Genomic DNA, 21,416 nt, shown 5'->3' with positions numbered 1-21,416 from the left:
TACACAGAAAAGTGAGTCTCTGTCCTTGCTAAGATAAACACATAGAAAATAAGATGTAATTTAAAAGGTAAAGCAGGGGAAACACATCCAAACACGTTGCTGTTTAGTCACTGAATCAGGTCCGACTCTTTCCTGATCCCACGGACTGTAGCCCGCCAGGCTCCGCTGTTCATGAGATTTCCCAGGCAAGAATACTGGAGTGGGTTGTCATTTCCTTCTCCAGGGGAGCCTCCTGACCCAGGGACTGAAACCACATCTCCTGCATTGGCAGGTGGATTCCTTACCACTGAGCCATCAGGGAAGCCCATACATACATACACACACACAAACACACACATATATATACACACACATACACATGCATAGAGTGGACAAATTGATTCGAGATGTATTTCACCTTGGATTTCAAATCTTTACCATAATAAAAGAAAAGAAATACAGAAAACTTTTAGAATGGGCAAGACAGCAATAGACTTCCTCTTCAAATACCATTTTTTATCCACTACTTTCTATTCTAGAGCTATCAGACAGACTCAATAAATGCTTTTCTCTCTTAAGAAGAATGTGTTCCTGGTAATCAGAGGAGGTAGAGTGGGTAAAGATAGGAGACAGCCAAAATGACTGAATAATCAACAAAAATTGGGAATATTTAATCCACAAATCTAAAGGGCTTCCTGTACAATTATTCCCAATCGTAAGTCCACTAATATCTTGCCTCCCAATTTATTTTCCTATGGCATAAAAAAGAGATTTCAAACCCTATTATCCTAAGGGTAAGTCTGAAACACCTTACCTCAAAACATAACCTTTTCTTAAATATTGAAATATTTGACTCATAAATCCATATGAAGTGTTCATCAAGTTCAACCCTATTATCTTGTGATTTTATTAAACAAATATATTCTTACCTGCAATTGGAATATCACTATGCACTTGCTTCCAAGTCATTTACAATAATGTTAAATAGGACCATTTCAGGTAGCAAAACTGAAAATAGCATTATTTACAATTCTGTCCAGAAAAAAAAAATCCCTTTATTACTATTATTTTCTATTTCTCGTCTTAAAAGTCAAAAAGTCATCACCCAGTCATCACATAATGTACCTTCCCCTTCCAACCAGACACTGATTGGACTCTTTTCAAAGATTTTTAGAAAATGTAAATGACTAACATTCACTTGTTTTCCTGTGCCCGTATTATTAACCAGTTCAAAAGTTACACTTAAATTAAGCATAGTTTCCCCGTTAATGCTACTCTCCCAAATCAAAAATGTTAACTCTAAGTGTTCAACGATCTATTTTATTAGAGAATCCACCTACTCTAAGAATGCACTAAAGCTAAACAAGTAGCTAGACACTAAACAGGAAAATCAAAAGGCTGGATTCAGAATAGCAGTGTGATATATGAGGAGATCAACACTAAATTCTAAACTTCAAACCCCAGTTCAGCAGCAAAGATCAACCACAAAAGAAATATGAAGTTGAAATTAACCACAAAAGAATTATACCATATAAAAAAAATTGTACTTACATTTCGATGGAACTGTGTAAAGGACTGAATCATGTAGAATCGATGCATGTATACTATAGCAGTGTTGATAGTCAATTGTGAGCTAAAAGTTCAAGTTAAGGTCCCAAAACAGACAGTACAATCCCCCAAAAAACAATCTTTATATCCTCCCAAAAGGACCATCCAGCCAAGCACAGTAGATGCTCTTAAATGAAAATCATACTTACCTCTTTGGGGTGTGGAGAAAGGGAATTCTCTACCCTGTTGGTGGGAATGTAAACTGATGCTGCCACTATGAAAAACAGTATGGAGGCTCCACAAAAAACTAAAAACAGAGTTGCCATATGATCAAGCAATCCCACTCCTAGGCATATATTCAGAGAAAATTCTTCTAATTCAAAAAGACACAGGCACCCTAATGTTCACAGCAGCACTATTTACAAAAGCCAAGGTATGGCAACAACCTGAAGGTCCATGGCCAGACGAATGGATAAAGATGTGGTATATATACACAACAGAGTATCACTTAGCCATAAAAAAGAATGAAATAATGCCCTTTGTAGCAACAAGGATGGACCTAGAGATTATCATACTTAGTGAAGTCAGAAAGAGAAAGACAAATACCTTCTATGTGGAACCTAAAATGACACAAATGAACTTATTTATGAAACAGAAAAAGACTCAACAGACATAGAAAACAAACTATGGTTACCAAAGAAGAAAGAGGGCAGGAGAGGATAAATTAGGAGTCTGGTATTAGCATACAAACAACTATATATACATATATATATAAGCAAAGAGATAACACCATAGAGAACTATATTCAATATCCTGTAAAAAACCATAATGGAAAAGAACATTTATATATACGTATAACTAAATCACTTTGCTGTACACCAGAAACTAACACAATGTTGGAAATCAATAATTGTAATTCTTCAATTTTAAAAAAAGATATCATACTTGTCTCTCAGAATTAAAAAGCAAATCTGTTTTCATCAAACTATTGACACTTACCACAAGGCCTTATATGAAACAGGTATTCACTATAAACTTGCTGAATTAATAAACAAGGTCTCAGTATGTGTGGATCAAGAAGGACTACAAACAAAACTATTTAAGACCTAAACCTGTCACCTGTCTACTGAAAAATCCTGCCAAGGTGATCCATTAGCACAGGGTATCTCTTCACACTGATTTACAACACCCTTCCCTGACGTGTCCTCTAGGTATGCTTCTGCTTATCTCATCTTCTCAAGCCCTCCCTGATCTGCCCCCTAGGTTGTTGTTCAGTTGTGTCCAATCTTTGCCACCCCATGAGCTGCAGCACACCAGCCTTCCCTGTCTTTCACCATCTCCCGGAGCTTGCTCACACTCATGTCCATTGAGTCAGTGATGCCATCCAACCATCTCATCCTCTCTCATCCCCTTCTCCTCCTGCCTTCAATCTTTCCCAGCATCAGGGTCTTTTCAAATGCCAGTTCTTCACATCAGGTGACCAAAGTATTGGGGCTTCAGCTTCAGCACCAGTCCTTCTAATGAAAATTCAGGATTGATTTCCTCCTAGGTACGTTTTCACTAATCTCCTCATCTTCTAAGCTCCAGCAATTAACTTTTCAGTTCTACTTCCCTCTGGCAACCAAACCTTCTCATAAGGTGATCCCTGGGAGCAGAAACACTTTGGTATTTAATGAATTATTTGATATTCACTGGAAAGAAAAACTTTGATCTTAATTTTTAACACAATTTTTAAAGATTATGCTCCATTTCCAATTTCTACAAAATACTGGCTATATTCCTCCTTTTGTAAAATACATCCTTGTAGTCTCTCTCACACCCAGTAGTTTGTACCTCCCACTCCCCCACCCTTACATTGCCCCCTCTCCTCTCCCCACAGCTAACCATTAGTTTGTTCTCTGTATCTGTGAGTCCACCTTTTTGTTTCCACCAGTTGTATTCCTTAGGTTCCACATGTAAATAATATATATTTGTCTTTTTCTTTCTGACTTATTTCACTGAGTATGATAACCTCTGGGTCACATTGCTGTAAACAGCATTACTTCATACTTTTTATAGCTAAATAGTATTTCGTTGTCTATATATACCACCTATTCTTTACCCATTCATCTGTCCACGAACATTCAGTTTGCTACCCTATCGTGGCAACTATAAGCAATGCTGCTATGAACAATCGGGTGCTCATATCTTTACAAATTAGTGTCTTTGATTTTTCAGATATGTACCTAGGTGTGGAATTGCTGGGTCATATAGTAATTCAATTTTTAGATTTTTGAGAAACCTCTATTTGGTTTTCCACAATGATTGCACCAACATACACTATCACCAACACTGTCCAAGGGTTCTTTTGAAAAGGAAAATTTCTGAATGCCTTACTTAAAAAGACCTCAGAAAACAATGTGGGATATACAGAGATGGGGGCTTCCCAGGTGGCCCTAGTGGTAAAGAAACCACCTGTCAATGCAGGAGATGCAATAGACACAGGAACCACCCCTGGGTCAGGAAGATTCTCCCCCTCCCCACTACCCGTAGGAAATAGCACCCCTCTCCAGTTTTCTTGCCTGGAAAATTTTATGGGCAGAGGAGCCTAGCAGGCTACAGTCCATGGGTCCACAAAGAGTGGAACACGACTGAGCAGAGATGAAACGGTACCACAATAATACACACATAATAAGGAAAATACTAGGATGCACGAAAACAGAATTCAAAAAGAAATTTTTTTAACTCAGTACTGACTAGGTGCTTGGGAAACAAACTTAATATGGGCACCAAAGACACCTTTTTTCAAGTGAGGACAGCCTTAAGACACATACAACCAGCAACACATTTAAATGGAAGTTGCACCCAAAAACAAATTTTTACTTCCTAAGTGGAAAGCTTTCAACTTCAAAACTCTACAGCTTTATCTGCTACAAAATGAGTAGGTTTTCTGACCAAAACACTTAAAGGGGGAAAAAAAAAAACCACTAAATTTTTTAAATATGAGAAAAACAAATATACACTAGCATTTTGAGTAACTGAAAACCCCAGTATTTATAAAAGATTTTTCAGAACATTAGATCTGTAAGTCTACATGCCTACAAACTAAACTGACATCGATTCTTCCTCTGAAATACTGTAAAACTCTTAACAGTAACTACTTTTTGAACATTAAGTGCCAAATATTGTGCTGGGCATAGAAATCAAATTCAAGAGGCATCTTTCCATTTTATAAACCAGTCTTAAACAACCAGTAAGTGGAAAGAATTGTTTTTAAGCCAAAGCTGGGGTATTAATTCTAGGCCACCTTTTAATAAGACCTTCAGGTACTGAAATTTCTCAAAAGTCTCTTTACACAGTTAAGTTTAAGAAGGCAGCCATCAACAGTGAAACCTCCACTAGACACTTTGGGCACAACACAAAAGCAGAATCTCAAAGTCACCAGAACAGGAGATCACAACACACGGAAATGGGACTACTACTACTTTAAAATGTAAAGCGGGAAGGATACGCATTCCCACCAAGGCTGGTGGCACGGGTGAGCGAGCGGGAAATTAACTCCGCCTCGCTTCCCTCTCACGAACACTTAACTTTTGCCCATCGTAGGCTCTCCTAACTAGACACTCAGTCCCTGCCCACCCTCTTCCCTTCTTGTCTAACAGACCTTGAAGACTGGAAGCAGAGCAGGGCGGGACCGACTCCAAGGCCGAAGGCCTAGGCCGCAAGGATACACGTTAAGACGTTGGCCCATGTCCTGGAGCAGATTGGCCGCCTGCTGGCGATTAGAAAGTTCTTTATCTGGATCCAAGCCAAAACGACGAGACGGGCTATTTTCCAGTTGTTCTCGAGTAAAATACCACCGTTTATTGTTGTTCTTCCTCTCTCCCTCCATAGTGCTTCAACCAGAAGGCAGCGGCGGCGGCTGCAAGCACTTCTCAGCGTCACCTAAGCGGCGACACACATCCGCTGTGCGGGGGCAACTGCGACGTGACGAACTTCCGCAAAGGCCGGACGGCTAGGTTGTGACACGCTTCCGGGGAGGAAGTGCTAGTTAAAGGATTTACTTCCGGAATGGACCCCTGGCCAGCCTGTAGCAGAGTTAACAGCCAGTAGACGATCAGAAAAACCTTGGTTCTGGGATGCAGGCGCCAGTCATGTGACACTGGAGAGGCAAGGTGGGGTTAGGCATTCTCGTTAAAAAAAAAAAATGTCTCCTCTCGCGATAACTATTTTGAGCCTTCGCGCCCTGAGCGAGGGGCCGAGGTAAAGGCTGTGGGTGGATAAGGCTCCCGCCCTCGCGCCGCACGGCGGTTCCTCGGAGAATTTCGCTTGTGACGGAGGTGGCTGTACAAAATGAGGCCGATAGAGAACTTGACAGAGAAAATGGGTAAGAGTGTCAAAGACTTAAAAAAAAATCAAAGCGAGTAGCGCTATCGTATATCGTAACATAAAGCAACCGGAAAGCTCCTGAATTCGTTGGTAGCAGTATAAATTACCCATTTGAAAAGCTACAACGCGTAGCTAAATCCTCGAAAACACTAATGATTCGCCATGCTGAACCAATTTAAAGGAATAAAATGAATAATTTCATTTTATCAATAATTTAGTGCTTACCACATCGCTGATTCTTAACTACACTATTCGGTCGGCACAACCCGAAAAAGTGGTACTATCTTAACCCCATTGTATGAGCGGATGAACTAAAACTGCTCCTTCCGTGTGGAAAACTTCCACTACCATCCTGCGCATGCATAGATTTTTAAATTCCTGTCCTCTGTCAAGCTATATCCCCGCTCCAAGCTTGAGGGCTGTTTGTTCCTAGGCAAGATACATAACTTCTCTGTGCCTGTTATAAATGGTATATAGTACATACGTTTTAGGTTCTGAAAAGGATTAAGCGATTTGATAAGTTACAAGCAGTTATAGTAGTACCTGGCACATAGAAAACATTCAGTAGGTTTCCTCATAATATTTATTACATTATGTGAAGTTGAGGGTAGGAACAATACCATCTATGCTTTTGTATCCTTAGGCTACCTACTGTAGCCCTGGCCTTAGTAAATGAGTGTTTGTCAAACAAATAGTCACTACAACCTATAATAAAGAAACTGAGGCTTGGGAGATTAGGTAGTTTGCCCTACACTACACCACTTGTAAATGTAGATTTTAAAATCAAGTATAATTTCATTGTTCTTGCTTTCCTGGAACAGTCAATTCACCTTGATTATATTTGAGTAATATTAGAACCTTTTGTCTTTTATAAAAAATATTTTGAGTTTTGTCATTTCTAGACATGGCTTTTCACACTCGGTTTGATTCTAATTCATTCTCAGAAGTATTTTCTTTTACTGCAAGCCTTCCTCTGCCATATACTGCCTATAGTTAGCATTAAGTAAGTGTTAATCACTCAGTTCTGTCTGACTCTTTGCAACCCCATGGACTACAGCCTGCCAGGCTTCTTTGTCCATGGGATTTTCCAGACAAGAATACTGGAGTGGGTTGGCATTCCCTTCTCCAGGGGAATCTTTCCCACCCAGGATTCGAACTCAGATCTCCTGCATTGTAGGCAGATTCTTTACCAACTGAGCTACCATTAGCTCCATTTTACTCCAGAAAAATTGAGAAAAAGATGATAGGTATGGAGTAAAGGGATAAAGTAGATGATTGAATAGTTAATCCCACTAGGGGATTGTAAGTACAAGTAGTATGAGAGACCCTTGTAAGTTAATAATTACTTAAGAAAGCATGTTTACTTAACCACAAAACCAAGCAGGCTTGTTTAGCAACAAAGTCATGCAACAGAAGCAAGAGATATGCCCCAAATAATAAAACAATGGTGACATCAGACTCACATGCTGCCCAGTGAGCTCAGTAGGTTAATGATCCCTAGGACATGCTCTCCGCACACATAAAAAACAGTAATTTGTGCACCCAACTTGACCACGTAGGGACAAGAAAACTCCCCTGCTCAACCTGGAGCTGAAGCTGATGATGGAAGCGTGATGTCTACTCAAGAAAGACAACGAAGTTCTGCTCTTCCTCCCCACTTTTCCTTTAATTATAAAACTAGCCCAGTAAGCTCTCAGGGCATGGCATCCTTTTTTCCATCTGCTCTGCTCATAAGCCTCACAAGCATCCAATTTCAATAAATCACTACTTATCTATCACTTTGTCTCTTGCTGAATTCTTTTTCTGTGCTGAGATATAAAGGACTGGTACCAGAGCTCTTCAGAGTCCCTGAAGCGACACCAAATGGTTTCTAAAATATTTACTTCAAATTATAACATTAAACATTTTTTCTTTCGAACTTCTTCTATGGCAGACTTTTTCTGTTAATAGAAAAAGCACTTTTCGGTCATGTCATCATGAATTTTGTTTTTTAAACAGCCAAAATTATTTCTCCCAGATCTCTCTTGCCTGTTCCTCTGACGAGTGTATGGTTCTCCACTCAGTCTCTTGGATTGATGACTCCATTTTGAATTTGCTATTGTAACTGTGTACCAGTCCTCCAAGAAAAAGTTCTGGTGTTTGATAGGCTTCAGGCAAAGCAAATGCTAGCCAATGGTTTACTACCCTGTCATACAGAAGAGGGGGACCTATGTAAATCAGAGAAAGGGAATGTTCTTTGACTGAAGATGAAATTATTGAAAGTAGGCAGCAGTGATTATATAATTGCTAAACATAGCTTTTGATTCAGGCCTGATTTCAAATCCGTTATTTTAAAACTGTCTTAACCACTTTGAAGTGTACAGTTCAGTGTCAACTGCATTGTTATGCAGCAGGTATCTACAGATTTTTCTTTTCGCATAACTGCAACTCTATATCCATTGAAAAACTTCCTGTTTCCCCCTCCCCTAACCCTGACAACTCCCATTCTGCTTTGTGTTGCTTTGAATTTGAATGCTTTAGATATTTCATATAAGTGGAAAGGTATTTATTCATATAAGTTGACGGGTATTTCATATATGTCATATGAGACAGTCTCACAGGATTGTCTTTCTGTGACTGGATTGTTTCACTTAGTATAATCTTCTAAAAATTCCCAGTTATGTATTGACTAGTTGTGTGATCTTTTTTTAAAAAATTATTATTTTTTTTTTCTAACTTTAACTTCTTATTTTGTATATGGGTAAAGCCAATAAACAATGTTGCAGTAGATTCAGGTGAACAGTGAAGGGACTCAGCTGTACATATACATGTATCCATTCTCCCCCAAAGCCCCCTCCCATCCAGGCTGGCAGGAAAAGTTGAGTGGAGTTCCATGTGCTATACAATAGGTCCTTGTTGGTTATCCATTTTGAATATAGTATTGTGTACACAACCTTCCCAAACTCCCTAACTGTCCCTCCCCCCCAACAATGTTTATTTTCTAAGTCTATGAGTCTCTTTCTGTTTTGTAAATAAGTTCATTTGTATCATTTCTTTTTAGATACCACATATAAAGGATGTCATAGTATATTTCTCCTTCTGTCTTACTTCACTCAGTATGACAATCTCTGAGTCCATCATGTTGCTGAAAATGGCCTTATTTCTTTGGCTGAGTAATATTCCATTGTATATATGTATCACATTTTTTTTCTTGAAAGAAAGCTATTTATTTTTTATTTTAATTAAAAGTATTATATGGACGTATAGTTGATATATAATATTATATAAGCTACAGATATATAGTGATTCACACTTTTAAAAGTTACACTCCATTAATAATTATTATAAAATACTGGCTATATTCCCTGTGTTCTCATTCTCCAATTTTTTCTACACATACACACCTGTACTACCCATTAATAGAGGAGAAAATAAATGTTAATCTAATCTGGTAAAATTTTAGATCCAATAGTTTAATTATTCCATTAAGATAGTTTCTTCTGGTTTAACAGTTTTATTTTCAGTATTTCAAACTGTATTATCTTTCCCTTGCTCCTTGTAAAACTGTTGTCAGAGTATATGGAAGAACATAGCTAATATGACCTAGTGTTTGTGCTGAGGAGGTAGAATCTGTAAATAATCCAGTATCCTCTGTACGAATGGTCTGGTCTGGTCTGTTCTGTTCCATGAACTTGAGCTGCACATATACAGTACTTCTCTCTCACATTTTGTGTTTTTTTTTGAGAGTGAGAGTCTAGTGTTCCTTGCCAGAGTCCACAGTCCCAACCATTTAAACCCATTCCCCTCATTCCCAGCTCAGAGTCTTCTGCTCCTTTGATGCTCATCACAATTTCTGGCAATCCTCTGGCCACTGAAGGCTTCTCCATCCCTACACCAGGCCAATTTTGCTAAGCCTTACAAAGGCCAAGGGCAGCCAGTGATGCTCTCTAAGACTCATCCCTGAGTAATGGAATCATCTTTTTTTTTTTTAAGTTTTTAATCCTTTTTTTTTATTTTAAATTTATGTTTTAATTTAAAGTAATTACTTTACAGAATTGTGTTGCTTTCTGTCAAACGTCAGTGTGAGTCAGCCATACCTATACCTCCCTCCTGAATCTCCCTCCCTATACCACCCCTCTAGGTTGTTAGAGTCCTGGTTTGAGTTCCCTGAGTCATACAGAAAATTCCCATTGGCTATCTATTTTACATATGGTAATGTAAGTTTCCATGTTACTCTCCCTATACATCCCACCTTCTCCTCGCCCCCCCACCACCACCTGCTGCACTGTGTCCATAAGTCTGTTCAATATGTCTGTGTCTCCACTGCTGCCCTGCAAATAATTTCATCAGTACCATTTTTCTAGATTCCATATATATGCATTAGTATAAGATATTTGTTTTTCTCTTTCTGACTTCACTTTCTATAATAGGCTCTATGTTCATCCACTTCTTTAGAATTGGCTCAAATGCATTCCTTTTTAATGGTTCAATAATATTTCATATAAATAACTTCACATACTCAGATGACACCATCCTTATGGCACAAAGTGAAGAAGAACTAAAGAGCATCTTAATGAAAGTGAAAGAGGAGAGTGAAAAAGTTGGCTTAAAACTCAATATTCAGAAAACTAAGATCATGGCGTTCAGTCCCATCACTTAATGGCAAATAGATAGGGAAACAGTGGAAACAGAGACTATATTTTGGGGGGGCTTCAAAATCACTGCAGATGGTGACTGCTGTCATGAAATTAAAAGACACTTGCTCTTTGGAAGAAAAGCTATGAACAACCTAGTTCAGTTCAGTTCAGTCACTCACTCATGTCCAACTCTTTGCGACCCCATGAATCGCAGCATGCCAGGCCTCCCTGTCCATCACCAACTCCCGGAGTTTACTCAAACTCACGTCCATCAAGTCGGTGATGCTATCCAGCCATCTCATCTTCTGTCATCCCCTTCTCCGCCTGCCCCCAATCCCTCCCAGCATCAGGGTCTTCTCCAATGAGTCAACTCTTCGCATGAGGTAGCCAAAGTACTGGAGTTTCAGCTTCATCAGTCCTTCCAATGATCATCCAGGACTGATCTCCTTTACAGCATATTAAAAAGCAGACATTACTTTGCCAACAAAGGCCCATCTAGTCAAAGCTGTGGTTTTTCCGGTAGTCATGTATGGATGTGAGAGTTGGACTATAAAGAAAGCTGAGGGCTGAAGAATTGATGCTTTTGAACTGTGATGTTGGAGAAGACTCTTGAGAGTCCCTTGGACTGCAAGGAGATCAAACCAGTCCATCCTAAAGGAAATCAGTCCTGAATATTCATTGGAAGGACTGATGCTGAAGCTGAAACTCCAATACTTTGGTCACCTGATGCAAAGAACTGACTCATTGGAAAAGACCCTGATGCTGGAAAGATTGAAGGCCCAGGAATGGGATTGCAGGGTCATATGGTAGCTCTATTTTTAGTTTTTTAAAGAACCCCCATACTGTTCTCCATAATGGCTATACCAATTTACATTCCCATGAACAGTATAGGGGAGAAGGCAATGGCAACCCACTCCAGTACCCTTGCCTGGAAAATCCCATGGACGGAGGAGCCTGGTAGGCTATAGTCCATGAGGTCGCTAAGAGTCAGACTCGACTGAGCGACTTCACTTTCACTTTTCACTGTCATGCATTGGAGAAGGAAATGGCAACCCACTCCAGTATTCTTGCCTGGAGAATCCCAGGGACAGAGGAGCCTGGTGGGCTGCCATCTATGGGGTCACACGACTGACGTGACTTAGCAGCAGCAGCAGCAGCAGCAGAACAGTATAGGAAGGTTCCCTTTCCTCCACACCCTTTCCAGCATTTGTTGTTTGTAGATTTTTTGATGATACTATTCTGACTGGTGTGAGGTGATATCTTACTGTAGTTTTGATTTGCATTTCTCTAATAACTACCGATGTTGAACATCTTTTCTAGTGCCTGTTGCCCATCTGTATACCCTCTTTGGAGAAATGTGTATTTAGGCCTTCTGCCCATTTTTTGAGTGGGCTGTTTGTTTTGATGCTGTTAAGCATCATAAGTTATTTGTAAATTTTAGACACTAATCCCTTACCAGTCACATCATTTGCAAATATTTTCTCCTGATCTATGGGTTGTCTTTTCATTTTGTTTTGCGTTTCCTTTGCTGTGCAAAACTTTTGTGTTTAAGTAGATCCCATTTATTTTGTTTTTATTTCCATTATTCTGGGAGATGGATTGAAAAAGATGTTCTGTGATTTATGTCAGAGACTGTTCTGCCTGTGTTTTCCTCTAGGAGTTTTATAGTGTCCAGTCTCACTTTTAGGTTTTTAATCCATTTTGAGTCTATATTTGTGTATGGAGTTAGAGAATGATCTAATTTTATTTTTTCACATGTGGCTGTCCAGTTTTCCCTGGGTTGGAGAATTTTGAGCATTACTTTACTAGCTTGTGAGATGAGTGCAATTGTGTGGTAGTTTGAGCATTCTTTGGGATTGCCTTTCTTACGGATTGGAATGAAAACTGATCTTTTCCAGTCCTGTGGCCACTGCTGAGTTTTCCAGATTTGCTGGCATATTGAGTGCAGCACTTTCACAGCATCATCTTTCAGGATTTGAAATAGCTCAACTGGAATTCCATCACATCCACTAGCTTTGTTCATAGTGATGCTTTCTAAGGCCCACTTGACTTCACATTCCAGGATATCTGGCTCTAGGTGAGTGATCACACCATTGTGATTATCTGGGTCATGAAGATCTTTTTTGTACAGTTCTTCTGTGTATTCTTGCCACCTCTTCTTAATATCTTCTGCCTCTGTTAGGTCCATACCATTTCTGTCCTTTATCGAACCCATCTTTGCATGAAATGTTCCCTTCGTATCTCTAATTTTCTTGAAGAGATCTCTAGTCTTTCCCATTCTGTTGTTTTCCTCTATTTCTTTGCATTGATCCCTGAGGAAGGCTTTCTTATCTCTCCTTGCTAGTCTTTGGAACTCTGCATTCAAATGGGTATATCTTTCCTTTTCTCCTTTGCTTTTCGCTTCTCTTCTTTTCACAGCTATTTGTAAGGCCTCCTTAGACAATCATTTTGCCTTTTTGCATTTCTTTTCCACGGGGATGGTCTTGATCCCTGTCTCCTGTACAATGTCACAAACCTCCGTCCATAGTTCATCAGGCTCTCTGACTATCAGATGTTCAAGCTGGGTTTAGAAAAGGCAGAGGAACCAGAGATCAAATTGCCAATATCCGCTGGAGCATCAAAAAAGTAAGAGAGTTCCAGAAAAACATCTATTTCTGCTTTATTGACTACACCAAAGCCTTTAACTGTGTGGATCACAATAAACTGTGGAAAATTCTGAAAGAGATGGGAATGCCAGACCACCTGACCTGCCTGTTGAGAAACTTGTATGCAGTTGAGGAAGCAACAATTAGAACTGGACATGGAACAACAGACTGGATCCAAATAGGAAAAGGAGTACATCAAGGCTGTATATTGTCACCCTGCTTATTTAACTTATATGCAGAGTACATCATGAGAAATGCTGGGCTGGAAGAAGCACAAGCTGGAATCAAGATTTCCAGGAGAAATATCAATAACCTCAGATATGCAGATGACACCACCCTTATGGCAGAGAGTGAAGAGGAACTAAAAAGCCTCTTGATGAAAGTGAAAGAGGAGAGTGAAAAAGTTGGCTTAAAGCTTAACATTCAGAAAACTAAGATCATGGCATCTGGTCCCATCACCTCATGGGAAATAGATGGAGAGACAGTAGAAACAGTGTCAGACTTTATTTTTTTGGGCTCCAAAATCACTGTGGATGGTGACTGCAGCCATGTAATTAAAAGACGCTTACTCCTTGGAAGGAAAGTTATGACCAACCTAGATAGCATATTAAAAAGCAGAGACATTACTTTGCCAACAAAGGTCCATCTGGTCAAGGCTATGGTTTTCCAGTGGTCATGTATGGATATGAGAGTTGGACTGTGAAGAAAGCTGAGTGCCGAAAAATTGATGCTTTTGAACTGTGGTATTGGAGAAGATTCTTGAGAGTCCCTTGGACTGCAAGGAGATCCAACCAGTCCATCCTGAAGATCAGTCCTGGGTGTTCATTGGAAGAACTGATGCTGAAGCTGAAACTCCAGTACTTTGGCTACCTCATGCGAAGAGTTGACTCATTGGAAAAGACCCTGATGCTGGGAGGGATTGGGGGCAGGAGGAGAAGGGGGCGACAGAGGATTAAATGGCATCACCGACTCGATGGGCATGAGTTTGAGTAAACTCTGGGAGTTGGTGATGGACAGGGAAGCCTGGTGTGCTGCGATTCATGGGGTTGCAAAGAGTTGGACACGACTGAACGAGTGAACTGAACTGTCCAGTTTTCCCAGCACCATTTGTTGAGACTGTCTTTCCAACATTGTATAGTCTTGCCTCCTTTATCATAGACTAATTAACCATAGGTGCAAGGGCTTATTTCTAGGTTTTCTGTCCTGTTCCATTGATCTATATTTCTATTTTTGTACCAGTACCATACTGCTTTGATGATTGTAACTTTGAGGTATAGTCTGAAGTCAGGAAACCTGATTGCTCCAGCTCCATTTTTCCTTTTCAAGATGACTTTGGCTATTCACGGCCTTTTGTGTCTCCATACAAATTTTGAGATTTTTTTGTTCTAGTTCTATGAAAAATGCCATTGGTAATTTGATAAGGATTGCATTGAAACTGTAGATTGCCTGAGTAGTATCATCATTTTGACTATTGATTCTTCCAATCCATGAACATGGTATATTTTTCCCATCTGTTTATGTCTTCTTCAATTTCTTTCATTAGAATCTTATAGTTTCTGGAGTACAAGCCTTTTTTCTCCTTTTAGGTAGATTTATTCCTAGGTATACTATTCTTTTTAATATCTTCTGCTTCTGTTAGGTCCATACCATTTCTGCCCTTTATTGTGCTCATTTTTGCATGAAATGTTCCCTTGGTAACTAATTTTCTTGAAGAGATCTCTCGTCTTCCCCATTCTATTGTTTTCCTCTGTTTCTTTACATTGATTGCTGAGGAAGGCTTTCTTATCTCTCCCTGCTGTTCTTTGGAACGCTGCATTGAAATGGGTATATCTTTCCTTTTCTCCTTTGCCTTTAGCTTGTTTTCTTTTCTCAGCTATTTGTAAGACCTCCTCAGACAACCGTTGTGCCTTTTTGCATTTCTTTTTCTTGGAGATGGTATTGATCACTGCCTCCTATACAATGTCATGAACCTCCGTCCATAGTTCTTCAGGCACAGTCTATCACATCTAATCCCTTGAATCTATTTGTCATTTCCACTGTATAATCGTAAGGGATTTGATTTAGGTCATACCTGAATGGTCTAGTGGTTTTCCCTACTTTCTTCAACAGAAGCAGAAGATATTAAGAAGAGGTGGCAAGAATACACAGAAGAACTGTACAAAAAAGATCTTCATGACCCAGATAACCACGATGGTGTGATCAGTCACCTACAGCCAGACATCCTGGAATGTGAAGTCAAGTGGGCCTTAGCAAGCATCACTACAAACAAAGCTAGCGGAGGTGATGGAATTCCAGTTGAGCTATTTCAAATTCTAAAAGATGATGCTGTGAAAGTGCTGCACTCAATATGCCAGCAAATCTGGAAAACTCAGCAGTGGCCACAGGACTGGAAAAGGTCGGTTTTCATCCCAATCCCAAAGAAAAGCAATGCCAAAGAATGTTCAAACTTCTGCACAACTGCAGTCATCTCTCACACTAGCAAAGTAATGCTCAAAATTCTCCAAGCCAGGCTTCAACAGTATGTGAATCATGAACTTCCAGATGTTCAAGCTGGATTTAGAAAAGGCAGAGGAACCAGAGATCAAATTGCCAACATCCGCTGGATCATCATAAAAGCCAGAGAGTTTCAGAAAAACATGTACTTTTGCTTTATTGACTATGCCAAAGCCTTTGACTGTGTGGACCACAACAAACTGGAATATTCTTCAAGAGATGGGACTACCAGACCACCTGACCTGCCTCCTGAGAAATCTATATGCAGGTCAAGAAGCAACAGTTAGAACTGGACGTGGAACAACAGACTGGTTCCAAGTCAGGAAAGGAGTACGTCAAGACTGTATATTGTTACCCTGCTTATTTAACTTATATGCAGAGTACCTCACGTGAAATACTGGACTGGATGGAGCACAAGCTGGAATCAAGATTGCTGGGAGAAAAATCAGTAACCTCAGATATGCAGATGACACTGCCCTTATGGCAGAAGAAGAACTAAAGAGTCTCTTGATGAAAGTGAAAGAGGAGAGTGAAAATGTTGGCTTAAAACTCAACATTCAGAAAACTAAGATCATGGCATCTGGTCCCATCACTTCATGGCAAATAGATGGGGAAACGACGGAAACAGTGAGAGACTTTATTTTGGGGGGCTTCAAAACCATGAAATTAAAAGGCGCTTGCTCCTTGGAAGAAAAGCTGTGACCAACCTAGACAGCATATTAAAAAGCAGAGGCATTACTTTACCAACAAAGGTCCATCTAGTCAAAGCTATGCTTTTTCCAGTAGTCATGTACGGATGTGAGAGGTGGACTATAAAGAAAGTTGAGGGCTGAAGAATTGATGCTTTTGAACTGTGGTGTTGGAGAAGACTCTTGAGAGTCCCTTGGACTGCAAGGAGATCAAACCAGTCCATCCTAAAGGAAATCAGTCCTGAATATTCATTGGAAGGACTTCAGCTAGAGCTGAAACTCCAATACTTTGGTCACCTGATGCGAGGAACTTACTTCATTGGAAAAGACCCTGATGCTGGAAAAGATGGAAGGTGGGAGGAGAAGAGGATGACAGAGGATGACATGGTTGGATGGCATCACGGACTCATGGCCAGGAGTTTGAGTAAGCTCCAGGAGTTGGTGACGGACAGGGAAGCCTGGCGTGCTGCAGATCATGGGGTTCCAAAGAGTTGGACATGACTGAGCGACTGCACTGAACTGAACTGAATGTCCTGAAGACAATGAAACTCCCATTGTCTGAGGAGGCACAGGATTTATGGGTTCACAGTAGGGATGGAATGGCAGTGGACAAAATAACTTCAGAAAAATTGATGAACCAAGTGCTTGTTACCCTTTTTCTTGTCCTAGTCTTCTTTATACTGTAAGCTTCAGAAAGTAGTGAGTAGAAAGTGCACCAAAAAAAGTGAAGTGAAAGTGTTAGTCACTCAGTTGTGTCCAACTCTTTGTGATCCCATGGACTGTATAGCCTGCGAGGCTCCTCTGTCCATGGAATTCTCCAGGCAAGAATACTGGAGTGGGTTGCCATTCGCTTCTCCAGGGGATCTTGCTGACCCAGGGATCAAACCCGGGTCTCTTGTATTGCAGGCAGATTCTTTACTGTCTGAGCCACCAAGGAAGCCACTGATGTGGGCTCAAATCTTAATTTTGCCATATTCTAGGTGTCTGACTTTGAATTGATTAATTTAAAAAGGGCTATGATATCTATTTCATAGTTAACAGAATTAAATAACATATGCAAACTTCCTCAGCATGTGTTCTGCATATAATAGAACCTTATATATGTATATAATGCATTAATAAATCTGAATATGGTACTTTCAATAAGTCTTTAAGTTATTTCAAGAGTAATGTGCTGAGCCAGTTCACATTGACTTTTGAGAACTACTTGCTAAGTTTTCAGGAATTTTGTGAGCTGGTTGTTAACCCATTATTGTTCTTGCTGTTACAGATAATCTACAGATTATCTAAACTTACAATTGAATAAAATATACTTATTAAAAATAAGGGTGGTGGTTGTTCAGTTGCCCAGTCATGTCTGACTCTTTGCAACTCCATGGATTGGAGCATGCCAGTAGTGAATACTAAAAATTCATCTTTTCCTAATTATTTTATTACATTTTACTATTATCTATGTTCATGAAGTTATTTGCATCTACTGTATCTAGATATTGTTCTGTTGTTTTCATTCCTTTTCCTCTTTGCTTTTCAGTTTGGGAAGTTTCTACTGACATATCTTCAAACTCCTTGATTCTTTCCTTGGTCATGTCCAGGGTAGTGATTAGCCCATCAAGGCATTTTTTATTTCTGTTATAGTGCTTTTGATTTCTAGCCTTTTGATTCTTTCTTAAGAGTTTTCATCTCTCTGCTTATATCACTCACTGATTCTTTCATGGTATCCATTTTTTCCATTAGAGTCCTCAGGATATTAATCAGTTACATTTCTAGTTTCTGCCATATATGAGTCTGATTCTAATGCTTGCTTTGTGTGCATATATTTATATATATATATATATATATATATATATATCTCAAATAACCTGGGGCATGGCCAAACATATATTTGTCCAGTTGTCCATTATGTATTTGTATATTTGGCCATGCCCCAGGGCATGTGGAATCCTAGTTCTTTGACTAAGCATTGAGTCTGGGCCCCTCTGCAGTGGAAGCATGGAGCCTAACCACAGGACTGCCAGGGAAATACCTAGACTGTATTTTTTGCATTTTAGCATGCCTTGTAATTTTTTGTAGAAAGTGAGACATGATATATTTGGTAAAAGGAACTGAGATTCTGTGTTTGGCTGGGAGTTAGGCTGTTTCCTGTTTGCTAAAGCTGTCGGTGTCAAATTTCCTCTGATGTTCTTGTTTCCTCTGATGTCTTTGGGTTTCCCTAGAAACTCCTTCTTAATAGGGTCTGAGTTTATAGTTCTTTCAGGCAAATCACCTGTTAAAGGAACTCAACTGATGTGTTGGTAAAGGGAGGGAGGGGGAAGTGTCCTATAGGTCTCATTCTTTTAGTGAGATTGTGTCCCCATACTCTGACCCTCATAGATGCTTTTAGTCTTTTTTCCCTCTCACATGAAACAAGACAGCTACAGGAAACTGGAGTTGGCTTATTTTCCTTCTCCCACTTGGTCAGGCTCTGTTGAATAGTTTCCCTTGAGGGAAGTTCTCTTTTAAGGAGAACTGAAGGCTCTAGTATATTTCAAAATGGCTACTTTTCACTCTCCCCATTGGAAGGATGAAAGGATTTTTCTCCTATCTTCATAGTAAGACCTGTGGGGCTCTGAGAGGTAAAACTCATGAAAATGTGGGTATCTACTTAGGCTGGGCACTAAGGAGTTTTTGTTTCTGGTAATTTTTCAATCAAATTCATGTTTAGTCTCCATTAGTTAGTCAATTGCCCCTTAAATATTTGTATCAGTTACTGGTTCCATGAGTTTGCTCCTAGTAAGCCACGATTCTGTGTTCTGCCTGTTCTGATTCTTCTTTTTTGTGGTAGAGGTTTGCCCTGTCACTTTGATTCTCTGAGGGATCTAAGAAGGGTTACTGATTTTCAGTTTGTTCAACTTTTTTGTTGTGAGAACAAGAGTGATAACTTCTAAGCTCTTTATATGTCATACTGGAAACCAGAATCCCTGTCTATTACATCTGTATGGAGGATATACTATGTGATGGTATGTTCATCTCTTCCCAATTTCATGATCAGTGATGTTACACTGGTAGTTTGAAATTAACTATGGTGAAAGAATTACACTACAGAAACTGGCAAATACTACAAACAGTCAATTTATTTGCTTTGTTAACTGTTTAGACTTAAGAAAGTGATCAAGAAAATGTTAATAATGTACATTAAGTTTAAAAATGTATCATATCTGCAGCCATTAAATTGTCAAAAGCACAAAAAATTGAAATATTTCCCCAGTATTCAAAAACTATTATCCAATTCAGCAAAGATGTTGCTCAAGTCACTGACAAATAAGTGAAGTTCCAACATGTCTCTTAGCTTCACTTTCACCTTATTAATGCATATGAAAATGTCAACCAGCAATCAAAGCTATACAGGCATCCCTCATTTTATTGCCCTTTACTTTTTTTCACTTTGCAGATACTGTGCTTTTTAAAAACTGAAGGTTTGAGTCTACCAGCATAAACTTTTTTCCAACCACATTTGCTCATTTTGTGTTTCTGTGTCACATTTTGGTAATTCTCACAATATTTTTAACTTTGTTATTACTATTATATTTGTTATAGTGATTTGTGGTCAGTGATCTTTCATGCTACTATTGTAAAAAGATTACAAGTCGCTGAAGGTTCAGATGGTGGTTAGCATTTTTTAGCAACAAAATATTTTTTCATTAAGGTATGTATTATTGTTTTTTAGGTATAATGCTACTGCACACTTAAGAACCAAAATATTCATGACTCACTTTATTGCAATATTTGCTTTATCGTGGTGGTCTGAAACCGAGCCCACAATATCTCCAAGGTAGGCCTGTATTTGTTTGTCAAATGTCACCACACATTTGGTTCTTGATTCAAGATTTGGGAAAATTCAATGAAAGCATTTCATGAGGATCAGCTGGCTATAAAAAATTTACAATAAAGAAAATTATATATTTTAGTTTTATAAATTGCATGCTATACATCCTATAAGTAAATTTTGTAATAAACTTAATATACACATTATTCAACGTGGAGCTGGGGATGGTTATGAATAGCACACCATCTTTTCATATTTTTGTTTGGAAACTACATGAATGTGTGGAGAAGTTGTTGTAAAAGCAGTAAATGGTAATGTGTGACACAACTGAAATATGACATTCATAAGCACAATGCAAAATAAGACCAAACCATGAAATATCATCCTATACCCAGGATGAACAGCCTTGTAAGTGTGACAGGAAACAGAGTCCTGTTCAAAATGTATAAAAAAAAAATGAGGAAAATTTCTCTGGTAAGATTTTGTCAGTTGTTCTTTAAGGGCCATGTATCTGAAAGCTAACACTATTTTGACAATAGGCATATGTTGAACACCTACCATGTGCCAAATGGTGTTCTGTTCGGGATGACATTTAAGATCACAGCTAACAGCAATCAGTGAAGAAGAATAAGTAAAGGGAATCCAAACTGGAAAAGAAGAAATTAAACCATCACTGTTTGCAGATGACATGAGAGTATACATAGAAGATCCTAAAGATGCTACCAGAAAACTACTGGACCTCATCAATTAATTTGGTAAAGTTGCAGGTTACAAAATTAATACACAGAAATCTGTTGCATTTCTATACTCTAGCAATGAAAGATCAGAAAGAGAAGTTCAAGAAGCAATTCCATTTACCATCACATCAAAAATAATACAATCAGTTCAGTTCAGTCACTCAGTCATGTCCAACTCTTTGGAACCCCATGATCTGCAGCACGCCAGGCTTCCCTGTCCGTCACCAACTCCTGGAGCTTACTCAAACTCCTGGCCATGAGTCCGTGATGCCATCCAACCATGTCATCCTCTGTCATCCTCTTCTCCTCCCACCTTCCATCTTTTCCAGCATCAGGGTCTTTTCCAATGAAGTAAGTTCCTCGCATCAGGTGACCAAAGTATTGGAGTTTCAGCTCTAGCTGAAGTCCTTCCAATGAATATTCAGGACTGATTTCCTTTAGGATGGACTGGTTTGATCTCCTTGCAGTCCAAGGGACTCTCAAGAGTCTTCTCCAACACCACAGTTCAAAAGCATCAATTCTTCAGCCCTCAACTTTCT

The 21,416-nt window shown here is 39.3% G+C and overlaps 3 protein-coding genes across 4 annotated transcripts in view; 1 reads left to right on the top strand and 2 right to left on the bottom strand.

Annotated features, from left to right (window-relative positions):
- The window catches only part of CCNT1 (cyclin T1), a 40,801-nt gene extending 35,140 nt beyond the window's left edge, over nucleotides 1-5,661 (bottom strand). The window contains exons 1-2 of the mRNA XM_043885564.1: nucleotides 5,238-5,661; nucleotides 1,531-1,612 (exon numbers count right to left, since the gene is read on the bottom strand). Coding sequence (XP_043741499.1) covers nucleotides 1,531-1,612; nucleotides 5,238-5,398 — 243 coding nt within the window. The 5' untranslated portion in view covers nucleotides 5,399-5,661. The remainder of the gene's footprint in view (nucleotides 1-1,530; nucleotides 1,613-5,237) is intronic.
- Nucleotides 5,662-5,698: 37 nt separating this feature from the next.
- TEX49 (testis expressed 49) overlaps nucleotides 5,699-21,416 on the top strand; it is a 52,296-nt gene continuing 36,578 nt past the window's right edge. Inside the window, exon 1 of one of the 2 annotated variants that reach the window (XR_006337458.1) lies at nucleotides 5,699-5,893. Coding sequence is in view for 1 of the 2 variants with exons in the window: in XM_043885608.1 (XP_043741543.1) it covers nucleotides 5,860-5,893 (34 nt within the window). In the remaining variant the exon portion in view is untranslated. The remainder of the gene's footprint in view (nucleotides 5,894-21,416) is intronic. The other variant, XM_043885608.1, reaches the window with a different exon arrangement.
- ADCY6 (adenylate cyclase 6) overlaps nucleotides 19,448-21,416 on the bottom strand; it is a 54,925-nt gene continuing 52,956 nt past the window's right edge. Inside the window, exon 22 of the mRNA XM_043885545.1 lies at nucleotides 19,448-20,787. Coding sequence (XP_043741480.1) covers nucleotides 20,755-20,787 — 33 coding nt within the window. The 3' untranslated portion in view covers nucleotides 19,448-20,754. The remainder of the gene's footprint in view (nucleotides 20,788-21,416) is intronic.

The sequence above is a fragment of the Cervus elaphus genome, chromosome 3, assembly GCF_910594005.1.
Source record: "Cervus elaphus chromosome 3, mCerEla1.1, whole genome shotgun sequence".
Lineage (NCBI taxonomy): Eukaryota > Metazoa > Chordata > Mammalia > Artiodactyla > Cervidae > Cervus > Cervus elaphus.
The sequence above is the reverse complement of the archived record's forward strand: the minus strand, read 5'-3'. Positions and strand labels throughout refer to the sequence as shown.